Source organism: Pseudophryne corroboree, chromosome 6 (genome assembly GCF_028390025.1).
Source record: "Pseudophryne corroboree isolate aPseCor3 chromosome 6, aPseCor3.hap2, whole genome shotgun sequence".
Taxonomy (NCBI): Eukaryota; Metazoa; Chordata; class Amphibia; order Anura; family Myobatrachidae; genus Pseudophryne; species Pseudophryne corroboree.
The window spans coordinates 251,744,944-251,759,126 of NC_086449.1; the positions used below are offsets into that span (position 1 = coordinate 251,744,944).

Genomic DNA, 14,183 nt, shown 5'->3' on the forward strand with positions numbered 1-14,183 from the left:
CTTTTAAACTTTTATTATTTTTGTATGCTGTTTGGGCAATAGCATACCTGCACCGTGGGAGTTAGGGGGGGGCGTCACTGGCCTTGTGAGGTGCAGAGCCGCTTACCACTGCAGGACCACTTTCCTGAGAGGTTTGTTTATTCAGCAGGGCACTGCGCCTTGGCTGTCGCAATCGCAGCACACCCCTAACACTAGCCTGAAGGTGACGTCTGTGGTGAGTACAAACCGGGGGTCCCCCGGTTCAGAGTGGGGCTGAACACAGGCGCAGCTTACGGGACCCTCCTGGGGGAGGTCCCGCTAGAGCCCCCTGTGTAGAGTGGCTTATATTAGCTTGAACTAGCACTTATGCAACGTTTTTAAACCACACAGGAGACTTTGCCAGTATAAATATCCTCATAGCTCCGGCGCCATTGGAGGGGGCGTAGCTAACTCAGAGCGGGATTAGAGGCATTGTGGTGCCTTCCTCTGCTTAATGCAGCCACGGACATCGTACACAGCGCTTCCTGCCTCACAAGACACGCTGGAAATCTGGTACAGGGTGTAGCAAAGGGGGAGAGCCGCTATTGTACATGGTCTGTGTCCTCTTCAGGACAGAATTTACTAGTATTTGCTGTGTTATAGTTAGCTGTCAGCCTCACTGGGGCAGTGCAGCTAGGGGTGTGCTGGTGTCTCTCTCTCTCTCTCTCTCTCTCTCTCTCTCTCTCTCTATCTCTCTCTCTGTCTCCTCTCACATACAGTAAGGGCATACTTGCAAAATATTACTGTCTGCCTGTATGTGTATGTTATTGTGCTTACTGTGAAACGTGGGTAAACACAAGCTGTGCAGTGTATGCCGCACCAGATTATCTCCAATTGTTATCTGATTCTGTTTCTTGTGAACAATGCAGCCAATCTTCACAACTCAGTGAAGGGGCTGGGGGAGAGGATCCAGAGCCCCACTGGCTAGGGTCTCTTAAAACTATGATGTCTGATATGTCATCCCAGCTCACTGCTAATGTACAGAAAACTCAGCTACTACAACAGGCTGTTGCAGACTTAGCTGCTAGGGCAGATGTTACACAGCCCCCCCCCCTTTCTCTCATGCAGGTCCACAAAAGCGTGATTTACCTGCTCTACTCTCTGATACAGATGAGGAAATACAGATGGATGGGGAAGACTTGGATCTCGTTAGTGGGGTTTCAGATTCTGCTCAGGGTATTGAACCCCTAATTTTGTCTATACGGGACGTGTTAAAGCTCCCTCTAGAGGATGCTGCGTCACAGGAGTTGTTTTTCTTTACACAAAACAAGCCTAATGTCACTTTCCCTTATTCTGCAGAGTTAGATGACCTATTCAAGTTAGCCTGGAAAATTCCAGACAAAAAATTTCAAGCATCAAAAAAAGTTTTTGCGCACTTTCCCATTTGCTCCTGAAGGCAGGAAGTTTTGGGAGGAACCCCCAGGGGTTGACTTATCAGTCTCGAAAAAGACGGTGCTGCCTGCCCCGGGCTCCTTTACCATAAAGGATCCTGGTGACTGGAAAATAGAGATTACGCTAAAATCTATTTACGTGGCAGCAGGTGTATCGCAGAGGCCGGTCATAGCTGGATGCTGGATGACCCATGCCATTCATACGTGGGCTACTCGGATCCAGAAGGGCCTCTCCGGGGCTATGCCCTGGTCACTATGGTAACTCTACTCAAGCACATTTAGGACACTACACGCGTCCTGTGTGACTCGCTTAAGGAGATGCTAGGACTTCTGCCATGGCAGTGTCGGCGCGCAGGGCTTTATGGTTGCGTCAGTGGATAGCGGACGCAGAATCAATGTGCAGTGTGGAATCCCTCCCCTTTTTCGGGAATGGCTCTTTGGGGTTAAGTTGGATACGTGGATTTCCAAAGTTACGGCTGGGAAATCCACGTTTCTCCCCTCTGGGTCCCCACCGGCGAGACGCTCCTACATGGGGCCGTCTGTGTAGTCCTTTCGGTCTAACAGATTTCGATCGAAATGCGAATAGAGGCACCAGAGGTATGTCAAGAAAATCTGAAAGCACCAGCTTTCAGGAACAGACCACCAGTTCTGCTTCTGCTAAGACCTCAGCTTGATGGTGCCCGCCCACCCTGAGGGGATCTCAAGGTGGGAGCTAGACTGCGTCGCTTCAGCCGCATCTGGGAGGCTTCCTGCCAGGATACCTGGGTCAGGGATCTTATTTCTCAGGGCTACAAGCTGGAGTCCGACGGTGCTCCTCCCCAACGATTTTTCAAATCAAGCTTACCAGCTTTGGAGGTTATGCAGGTTACGTTGCACCAGGCCATCCAAAAGTTGGTCCAGTCCCACGTCATTGTTCTAGTACCAATACCACAACGAGGCAAGGGTTATTACTGCAACCTGTTTGTGGTACCGAAACCGGACGGTTCGGCAAGGCCCATTTTGAATCTAAAGTCCTTGAATCCTTACTTGAAAGTTTTCAAGTTCAAAATGAAATCCTTGCGAGCAGTGACCAATTAAGGATGCTTACCTTCATATTCCAATTTGGCCACCTCATCAAGCGTACCTGAGGTTTGCCCTGCGGGACAATCACTACCAGTTCCAGGCCCTGCCCTTTGGCCTGTCCACAGCTCCAAGGGTATTCACAAAGGTGATGGCGGAGATAATGTTCCAACTCTGGGTCCAGGGGGTCAATGTTGTCCCTTACCTAGACGATCTTCTGGAGTTTCGGGATTCAGGATTGGACCCTCCTCACGACAGATGCGAGTCTAAGAGGATGGGGAGCTGTCACCCAAGGGGCGCAGTTCCAGGGCAGGTGGTCAGCCCACGAAAGCCTCCTTCCGATCAATATTCTGGAACTTCGGGCGATCTACAATGCTCTGCTTCAGGCCTCTCCTCTGCTCAAGGATCACGCGATCCAAGTACAGTCGGACAACGCCACAGACATAGCGTACATCAATCGGCAAGGAGGGACAAAAAGCAGAGCCTGCATGCGAGAGGCATCAAAAATACTCCTCTAGGCAGGAAGAAATGCAAGAGCAATGTCGGCAATCTTCATTCCGGGTGTGGACAACTGGGAAGCGGATTTCCTACATCATCACAATCTCCACCTGGCGGAGTGGGGACTCCACCAGCAGGTCATCAACCGGTGGTGCTGCCCGCAAATAGACATGATGGCTTCTCGACTCAACAAGAAGCTTCCCTGGTGTTGCTCATGAACTAGGGACCCTCAGGTGATGGCAGTGGATGCACTGACGTCGCCTTGGACTTAACTGCTGGTCTAACTCTCCCCCCCCCACGATTCCGCTGCGCCCAAGGGTGCAGGGTGCGAATCAGGAATCAAGGAGTCCAGGCAATTCTGATTGCCCCGGATTGGCCTCGGAGGGCGTGGTACGCGGATCTTCAGGACATGTCCATCGAAGACCCTTGGCCTCTCCCACTAAGAAGAGATCTATTTCAACTGGGACCATTTGTCTACCTGGACTTACGGCGTCTTCGTTTGACGGCATGGAGCGAAACATCCTAGCTCACAAGGGCCTTTCCAAAAGGGTCATTGCTACCATGGTTCAGACCAGGAAACCTGTTCCGTCTAAACACTCTCATCATATCTGGAGAAGATATGTCTCTTGGTGCGAGGAACGCACGTATCCGCCTGCGGAGTTCCACTTGGGACGTTTCTTACGTTTCCTGCAGGCTGGTGTGGATAAGGGCTTGTGTCTGGGTTCCATTAAAGGTCCAGATTTCAGCTCTCTCCATTTTCTTCCAGAAGAAATTGGCAGTGTTGCTAGAAGTTCAGACCTTCTTGCAAGGAGTACTCCACATCCAACCTCCTTTTGTGCCGCCTGCGGCACCCTGGGATTTGAATGGGGTGTTGGAATTTTTACAGTCCTCCTGGTCTGAACCTCTGATGACTGTTGAAGACAAGTGCCTCACGTGGAAGACTGTGATGTTACTGTCTCTGGCATCTGCTCGACGTGTCTCAGAATTGGGGGCCTTATCTTGTAAGAGTCCCTACTTGGTCTTTTACGAGGTCAGTGCGGAGCTCCGTACCAGACAGCTCTTCCTGACAAAGGTTGTCTTAACGTTTCACCTGAATCAACCTATTGTGGTTCCGTCAAGTTCTGGCTCTTCTGCTCCTCCGGAGGCGTTAGATGCTGTGCAAGCCTTCATGCTATATCAAGCGAATGGCTCGGATCAGAAAGACGGATTCTTTGTTCGTGCTCTATGATGCGCAGAAAAAGGGTTGTCCTGCTTCAAAGCAGTCCATTGCTCATTGGCTTAGGCTTACTATCCAACAGGCCTATGTGTCGGCAGCCTTACCTGTTCCTAAGTGTCTGAAGGCCCACTCTACTAGATCGGTGGGCTCTTCCTGGGCGGCTGCCCGTGGAGTCTCGGACTTGCAACTATGCCGAGCTGCTACCTGGTCGGGGAAGAACACTTTTGTTAAGTTCTACAAGTTTGATACCCTGGCCAAAGAGGATACCCAGTTTGAGCAGGTGGTGATGCAGCAGTCTCCGCATGTACCCGCCCGTTGTGGAAGCTTTGGGACGTCCCCATTGTACTAGATTTCCCAATATCCCTTATGGATGCTAGAGAAAATAGGATTTTAATTACCTACAGGTAAATCCTTTTCTCGTAGTCCATAAGAGATATTGGGCACCCGCCTCAGTGCGTTGACTTTTCTGCAGGTTCTCATTATGTAGTTACTGGTTCATCTGTTGCTGTTGTTGTTACCGGCCGTTGCTGGTTGTTATATGTTTGTGGTGTGCTGGTATATAAATCTCACCACTCTTTGTTATCATGTTTCCTTCTCTCATATATGCCCTTTCTCCTTCGGGCACTGTTTTACCTATAACTACCTGTGGGAGGGGGCATAGAGGGGAGGAGCCAGCACACCCAGTGATGGAATTTAAAGTGACCGGCTCCTCTGGACCCCATGTATACCCCCATCATACTAGATTTCCCCAATATCCCTTGTGGACTACGAGAAAAGGATTTACCGGTAGGTAATTAAAATCCTATTTTTATAATTTAACTTGTATACTGTGGAACCGTGTAGTGATTAAAATTAATTCTTCAGCTGGATAATGGATGTACAGTATGAGTGTATGTATTTTCAAGCATGACTCTGGAATGCCTGGAGCAATTTACACAAATCTTGGTACAGAATATGATTTACAATCTGGAAAAAAATACTGTTGGAGTAAGACGCCCCTAGCACCCCTAGGGGTGAGGTTGGGAAGGGGGGTGACATGTAAAAATCCATAGTTTTTGGTGTCGCTGAGTTGAATAGTGATACTCCCGATGCCGTTTCAGTCCAAGTTCAGCCCCAATCAGCATGAGTGATGAGAAGGGGTGAAAAATAAAATGTCCCAGTGACCTTAAGTGTTGTGTAAAAATCTTTTACCTTTTTACCTCAAAAGAGGAGCCATAAGGAGAGAGAGAAGCTAAGCATGGAGACATTACATATTTAACATACAGTGGGCGGAGCTTGGCCTGTCGTCCCAGCATTGACAGCACTGAGCAGGGCAGCATCAGAGGCGGGACGGGGCAGAGAAGGAGGCGGATTATTCTCCTCGACGCCAGCCTTTTGATACATTGGCAGCGGCGGGCGGAGCATGTCCTGTTTAAGTCTTATTGCTGATCTTCTGTGATAAACTAACCAGTTAACTTTAGGTATATCCCGTTGTGCAAAGAAGACACAGAGAATACAGATTCTTTTAAAATCTTCGTGATTATACTTGAAATTCCATAGAGAAGCACGGGTATATATATATATATATATACAACGTTTCAATAACGCTTTGTCCCTGACGACGGGGTATATCCCTGAAACGCCGTAGGATGGATTAAACAGATTCCTTTTGCATTAATGGCTGTGTTAGTCTGCTTGAATGCTGCCGGATTTGTGTTCCATATAGGGTAGAGCCGTCTACCCACGAAGGGCACTGCAGCAAGTAATTACCTGTATCCAGTATAGAGTGCCGGGTGTATAGTTTGTTTATATATATATATATATATATATATATATATAAAAAATAAGCAGAGCCGCTACAGTATCGGTGCACCAGCACCTCTAACCTCTCACAACAAATTGCGAGAGCAGCCTGAGGGGAGCTGCTCTTCCTGCGTGCCAGCCTGAGAGGTCAGCCTCGAGAAGCACAGGGTGTGTCACACTGCGAGGCTGAGCTGTTAAAGAAGATTGGCGGCCAGGGGTGGTTTCTAGTTATTCGGAAACACTCCCTGCGTGCGCATATGATGGAGGTTTACATACACAGTATTACAGTACATTGCAGAGCAACTTCTCCCAGTAGAGCACCAGGTGTGATGAGCATAGCATTCGTAGCAGAGGCTAGCATTACTAATCTTAGTGCATTACTGTTATTATTAGGCAATGTTCCCTTGATTAGTAATGATCCCTGGTGCAGTCCTCTATATCTCTGGCAAAGATGATTATGTCACTGCTGCAGGTATTCGGGGTGAGTGTCAAATAGCAATGCATTTATCATCCCAGTGTTTCCTTGTCCAGGGTGCAGGGGAGGGAGTTGATTGGCTGGCCGGGTCACATGGATGGCTAATTTATTTGCATAGCATGGGGGCAAATGGTTCTTTTATAGAAAGTAATTACAGATCACATAAATGTAATTGTCCTGCTATTGATTCTGGGCCGTGTGCCTTTGATTCCTTTCTCTCTGCTAGAGCTGGGTCAGAGCTGCTCTGACCAGGGCCCCCCTGAGAAAGGGATACTGGTACCCTGTTCTCCCCCATTAATCCGGCTCTGGTTCCAGGTCTAAGCAGGTTTGGAACCATGGGGGTGATTCCAAGTTGTTCGCTCGCTAGTAGATTTAGCAGCATTGCACACGCTAAGCCGCTGCCTACTGGGAGTGTATCTTAGCATAGCAGAATTGCGAACGAAAGCTTAGCTAATTTTCTCGTAACGATTACCCCGCAGTTTCTGAGTAGCTCCAGACTTACTCAGCCATTGCGACCAGGTCAGTCCTTTTCGTTCCTGGTTTGACGTCACAAACACACCCAGCATTCGCCCAGCCACTCCCCCGTTTCTTCAGACACTCCCGCGTTTTGGAACTCGAACGCCTGCGTTTTTCCGCACACTCCCATAAAACGGCCAGTTCCCGCCCAGAAACACCCACTTCCTGTCAATCACACTACGATCACCACAGCGATGAAAAAGCTTTGTTATGCCGTGAGTAAAATACCTAACTTTTGTGTAAAATAACTAAGCGCATGCGCTCTGCGAACCTTGCGCATGCGCAGTAAGCGACTAATCGCAGTATAGCGAAAATCGGCAACGAGCGAACAACTCTGAATGACCCCCCATGTTCCAAATCCCAGATCAGACCCTGTACTTTGGTGTAAAAGGGGACTTACAGATGTGTCCTCTCACATCCTTGCTGCAGTCACGCTAAACAGCCCTTGAAGTCGCACCATGCCGTGGCAGGACTCGGTAGCACAGAGTTTCTTTTTTTGCATTATTTTCTGCGAAAATGCATCTTAGATGTGCAGTAATATATTGGAACACACAATCAGCTTCTGCTGATTAAAATGATATATGGCATGCAAAAATTCTGTGTGTAATTGCGGCTCTATCTGCATCCGAATTGCCATGTTACGTTGCATACAAAATGCTATGCTACAGTGTTTTCATGGAAAACACTGTAGCATAGCATTTTGTATGCAAATGCAGTCACAATCACACACAGCATATAGGCATGCCACATATTTTAATCAGCAGAAACTACTTGTGCATCCTATTACATTACTGTGTAAATTACATTACTATGCAAAAAAGAGGCTTGGCACTACAGAGTCACACGCAGGGCCGGTTATAGCCCTTGTGGCACCCCGATCGGAAAATAGGGGCGTGGCTTCATACAGGGGCGTGGTCAGTTACGCCCCCTGTAGAGTTGTGCCCCCAGTAGCGCCATTTGTGCCCCCAGTAGCGCCGGTTAAAAAAAAAAAAAAAAGGATACTTATAATCCCCGCTCCTGAGTCCCGGCCATTGCAGACCTCCGCTGCCGTCGCTCCTCTCCTCGGATCTATGGGAGAGACGTCATGACATCTCTCCCATAGCACAGCATAGACACTAGAGGTCAATCATGACCCCTAGCGTCTGTGCCAGTCCCACAATCCTGTGCGGTGTGCGATGACGTCATCGCGCACCGCACAGCAAAGGTCCTCTCCACGAAGGGAAACTAGACGGATAGCATCTAGTTCCCTTCACTGCGAGGGGACCAGCGGGGGACACAGCGGCAGCGGGGGGCACAGTGGCGGATCTTGCCATGGTGCGGCGCCCTCCGGAAGGCGGTGCCCCGGGCAAAAGTCCTGCTTGCCCGTGGCAAGATCCGCTACTGGTCACACGGCACTCACACGTTATGTGTAACATGACTTGTAGCGCACGGAGCAAAGATGTAAAAGGACACCTCTGTAGTGAAAATTTAGTTACTAGTTAAGCTAGGACATTTTGTTTCAGGCTGGCTCAACCCGTTCATAATGAAAAAATATTTGTTTTGCTTTTGTTTACTGTGGCTGCCTTGCAGTTATTAAATTGTATAAACTATTGTAACAACAGAAAATGGAATGAAAAAAAAATAAAAATATATATGTTGTCTTCGATGCCGACATCAGTTTTAAGTTGATATTAAAACAAAATACCTAAGTTTGTAAGTATGTGACCCACAGAGTAGTAGTGTTTGCAGTTATAGCACCATTGTACAGTAGTACACCAACGCAATCTGTTAAATGCATGTTTTTAGATGTGTATAATCAGCATTGTCTGTGACTTCATTGTATTGCATGAAGGACAAAGTGAGCATTACTTGCTGTACTGTCAATCCGAAGGCTGAATGATTCCAATGAGCAACATTTACAAAGAGGGAGCGCAAGTAAATATCAGGCACAGAGCGTGGTTTGGTTTTTTTTAGACCGTAAAACATCCTTATCTATTCATCTTTTTTTGTCCTTTTTTTTTCTCCCCTATTTCTGCGCTGCTGTATTGCCAGTGACTTTAAATTGAGTGTACATTAAATTGGGCTTGACTGTAATTTACTATGGACTTTTTTGAGGGAATTAAAAAAATTGCTACCACTGTAGCAGCTAAAAGTGGGTATTCTGTGTTTTTGTGTGTTTCATTGAATGTGTTGGTTTTAGACTATTGCTCAGTGTCTTGTTTTACATATCTCAAAATGTAATGCAACAGTCCCATATGCTCATTATCTCCTTTACAATAGCTCCCTGGAGGACAAACAAATATGGCTGCCAAAGGGTCACAGTTCTCATCATGTATTTTGATAACAGAGGAATGAAAAGGAGGGGGGAAATGTCACAGTGCACAGAGCAGACACAAAACGCATAGAAATTAGATGCCAGGCAGCCAAATTGCATGCTTGGGAATATTTGCAGATCTTCGCTTACATCTATGTGGCTGCACTGCCTCAATGCATCTGCTGGTGAAAGTAACCTTCATCACATGATGATGAGAGTACAGGCAGTAAAGCTGGGTACACATTAGATGATTTTTTTATAACGATTTGGCCAATTCCGATGGATCGGAACGACAAATCATTCAAATCGTCCTATTTGTGCGCTCCCACAGCCATCAGCAATGTCTTCTGGTTGTACCTGCATGCAGCAAAATCTGACAATGTCATCAACGACAGCATACTCCTGGATGTGGCCACTGACTATATCTTTTGCAAGATTGCACAGTGTGTACACACTATTGGGGTCATTCTGACCCGATCGCACGCTGCAGTTTATCGCAGCGGTGCGATCAGGTCAGAACTGCGCATGCGCCGTCGCTGCTGTACGATCGCCTCACCGCAGGCACAGGCGGTCGCTGGGCGCGGGGGGGGGGGACGAAACAGTGGCGTATAACCGCCGTTTCATGGGCACGGTCTGGCCAACGCAGGCGTGGCCGGACCGTGCGGGGGGCGGGCTGCAGCCGCTGCGTGACGTCACACGCAGCCGCTGCAGGCCGGGGAGCAATGAGTACCTCCCGGCCAGCACGCTAAAGCTGCGCTGGCCGGGAGCTACTCCTAAAGTGCAAAAGCATCGCTGCTGTGCAATGCTTTTGCACTTCTGCTGGGGGGGCCTGCCCTGGCATGTGGGGCGGGATAGCCCTGTGCTGGGCGTCCCCCCGCATTTCTATGGACATGATCGTAGCCCTGCAAAATTTTGCAGGGCTACGATCAACTCGGAATGACCCCCTATATCGTTTGTCCAGGAGTTCAAGGAAAATCTTTGACGACATTGCTGGTAGTCTAAGGCTTGGGCCACACACAGCGTTTTCGCCATACCCATTTAGCAGGACCCCCGGTCTGGAGAAACGCTATGCAGATTTACACATAGCCTTTTGACCGGATGCCGCAGAACAGCATCCGGCCAGTGCCATGATCGGTTTTTTTCCACACTGTGTGAATGGGTGTACTACAATATACCAGCGCTCGGGATCCCGGCGCCCAGCATACCGGCGTCGGGATCCCAACTGGAATGCCGGTAGCGGGGCGAGCGCAAAAGAGCTCCTTGCGGGCACGGTGGCGTACTCTCCCTCCAGGGGTCTCGTGGACACCCCAAGAGGGAGAATAGTTGTCGGCATCCCGACAGCCGGGATATCGAGTGCCTCCCGTGTGAACACATACATTGAAATGTATGTGTTCTCCTTGAAATCCGGTCGTCCCGTCATCCGGCTTAACCGCAGTATGCTGCGGTTGGGTCCGGTGTATGCACCATCGCCGCACATGTGTGGGTGGCCGGATAGAAGCGGGACCCACTAAAATGCACTGTGTGGCCCCAGCCTTATGTGTACCCAGTTTAAGGCTCAAGTACAAAGGTTGAGTATAATCAACAGTAAAAATATTTGTGTGCTGTATTCAATATAAGTAAAATAAACAATTTATTTGTTGTGACTCATTCATTTGGGTGAATAATATTTGTTTCAGACATTGACTGTGTGCTAAATGTCTCACACAGTATAGACAGCAAACCAAAACAAATTAAATCAAATCAAAATGTCTCCCATTATGACACTGATAGAACCTTATGTATTTGTGAGCATAAGAGTTGCCAAACTGGAATAGCTTGTTAAATAGAGAAATTGGAAAAGGCCTCACTTTCTATCTGACACTGCTACTGTTACTGTGCATGTATCTATAGACTGTGAATGCTTAGCATATACAGTGCATCCGGAAAGTATTGACAGCGCTTCACTTTTTCCACATTTAGTTATGTTACAGCCTTATTCCAAAATGGAATAAATTCTTTTTTCCCCTCAAAATTCTACACACAATACCCCATAATGACAATGTGAAAAAAGTTTTTTTGTGATTTTTACACATTTATTAAAAAAAAAAACCGAGAAATCACATGTACATAAGTATTCACATCCTTTGCCATGAAGCTCAAAATTGAGCTCAGGTGCATCCTGTTTCCACTGATCATCCTTGAGATGTTCCTACAGCTAAATTGGAGTCCACCTGTGGTAAATTCAGTTGATTGGACATGATTTGGAAAGGCACACATCTATCTTTATAAGGTCCCACACATGGCACTGCATGTCTGAGCACAAACCAAGCATTAAGTCCAAGGAATTGTCTGTAGACCTCCGAGACAGGATTGTCTCGAGGCACAAATCTGGGGAAGGGTACAGAAAAATTTCTGCTGCTTTGAAGGTCCCAATGAGCACAGTGGCCTCCATCATCCATAAATGGAAGAAGTGAGTGATCGGGGAAGAAGGGCCCTAGTCAGGGAAGTGATCAAGAACCCGATGGTCACTCTATTAGAGCTACAGCATTCCTCTGTGGAGAGAGGAGAACCTTCCAGAAGAACAACCATCTCTGCACCAATCCACCAATCAGGCCTGTATGGTAGAGTGGCCAGACAGTAGGCACTCCTTAGTAAAAAGTACATGGCAGTCCGCTTGGAGTTTGCCAAAATGCACCTGAAGGACTCTCAGACCATGAGAAACAAAATTCTCTGGTCTGATGAGACAAAGATTGATCTCTTTGGCCTGTATGCCAGGCGTCATGTTTGGAGGAAACCAGGCACCGCTCATCACCAGGCCAATACCATCCCTACAGTGAATCATGGTGGTGGCAGCATCATGCTGTGGGGATGTTTTTCAGCATCAGGAACTGGGAGACTAGTGAGGACAGAGAGAAAGATGAATGTAGCAATGTACAGAGACATCCTGGATGAAAACCTGCTCCAGAGCGCTCTTGACCTCAGACTGGGGCGACGGTTCATCTTTCAGCAGGACAACAACCCTAAGAACACAGCCAAGATATCAAAGGAGTGGCTTCAGGACAACTCTGTGAATGTTCTTGAGTGGCCTAGCCAGAGCCCAGACTTGAATCCGTTTGAACATCTCTGGAGAGATCTGAAAATGTCTGTGCAGTGAAGCTTCCCATCCAACCTGATGGAGCTTGGGAGGTGCTGCAAAGAGGGATGGGTGAAACTGCCCAAAGATAGGTGTGCCAAGCTTGTGGCATCATATTCAAAAAGACTTGAGGCTGTAATTGCTGCCAAAGGTGCATCAACAAAGTATTGAGCAAAGGATGTGAATACTTATGTACATTTGATTTCTTAGTTTTTTATTTTTAATAAGTTTGCAAAAAAACATTTTTTTCACATTGTCATTATGGGGTATTGTGTGTAGAATTTTGAGGGGGGAAAATGAATTTATTCCATCTTGGAATAAGGCTGTAACATAACAAAATGTGGAAAAAGTGAAGCGCTGTGAATACTTTTCGGATGCACTGTAACAGTTGAGTGAAGTACTGGGAGGCACAAGTAAAATAACTCCTTATGAAGGGTGCGGTGGATTGAGTCCATTGGAGAAGTCAGCTGTCACTACCCAGGAGGGAGTATTTTGGAATATGAGTGTCAGTACCTTATTCCAGAAATATAAGACAATGGAGGTGTTGTCTTTGAGTGGGGACGTGCTGTGCACACAGCCAGTGTCCCCCAACACCTACGCGCGTTTCACCCTTGGGGCTTGGTAGTTATATTTTTGACTCTTGGAGAGTACCACCGGACTCGTATGTACCTTATCCTTGTCTTAGAGGTATCTCATCACGACAGGATTGTTAAAGGTTATTACAGGTACGTAAGATTACAACCACATCTGCTTTTTGTGGCTATACCTGTGCACAGGCCACCTCATATGTTTGCTAAGCTACACAGAGGCCCTCAGAATGCCAACATGTCATTTGAAGGGTAAATGGGATTTTGTCACAGTGAAAATAGAGTTCAGAGGTGTGTTCCGCATACACTCTTCTCACTACATCATGTGCCATGTGACTGTTGTTGCCATGTCAGTCACATAACTGTCGAAAATCTGCAGAATTATCACTCATTAAGCAGTCTAAAGAAACAAGGGAACACAATAAATAGCAGCATTTGTTTTACAGTCTGCCACAATAAGTTGTTCTAAAAAGTTAAAAATAATCATGGGTTTACTGCATTAATGAAAAGTGAAAACTGTTATTGAGCTCTAAAAGGGACAAAAATCTTTCCCTAATATCTTCTCTAGGACCGGAGCGAAGCAGCTGAGCTGCATTGGAACTATACAGGATAAGATCACTGTGTGTGCCACTGATGAGTCCTACCAGCTAACACGTGACCGCATGTCTCAGGTAGAGAAGGAAACATGGAGCAGGACTGCCATTGAGATCAAACCTGGAACATCGCACAAAAGTATGTGTATAACTAAATTCTGCGCTATGGGGCCGAAATGGTATCCAGTCTCTAGGTCATCCACACTTAGGTCTACATGCATTAGGCCGACTATTATTGGTCGACATGGTTACTAGGATGGCATATTCTAAGTCGACATGACAAAAAGTCGACATGAATTTTTCATATTTTTTTCCCCATATTTTGAACTTTTTCATACTGGACTACAATTGGGAACGGTAACCTGCCCGAAGCACGGTGAGCGAAGTGAGCCATGCAGGGGGTCACGGTGCACTAATATTGATTCACGGTCACTCTACGAAGAAAACGACAAAAAAAAATCAATGTCGATCTTTTGTCATGTCGACCATGCTCATGTCGGCCTAATGCGTGTGTTGACCTATTTTAAGTGTCGACTTAGTTACTGTCGACGAATAGGGGTCGACCTAGACTGTCGACCTAAGTTTTGGCCTACCCTATGAACCACACGTGGCCGAAATACATGTTTATATTGGCTTAATTTAT

At 47.2% G+C, this 14,183-nt stretch overlaps 1 protein-coding gene across 2 annotated transcripts in view; it reads left to right on the plus strand.

Moving 5' to 3' along the window:
* ELL3 (elongation factor for RNA polymerase II 3) overlaps positions 1-14,183 on the plus strand; it is a 285,177-nt gene that overhangs the window by 122,874 nt on the left and 148,120 nt on the right. For both annotated transcript variants that reach the window (XM_063925873.1, XM_063925874.1), the window contains one exon: positions 13,516-13,679. In XM_063925873.1, coding sequence (XP_063781943.1) covers positions 13,516-13,679 — 164 coding nt within the window. The remainder of the gene's footprint in view (positions 1-13,515; positions 13,680-14,183) is intronic.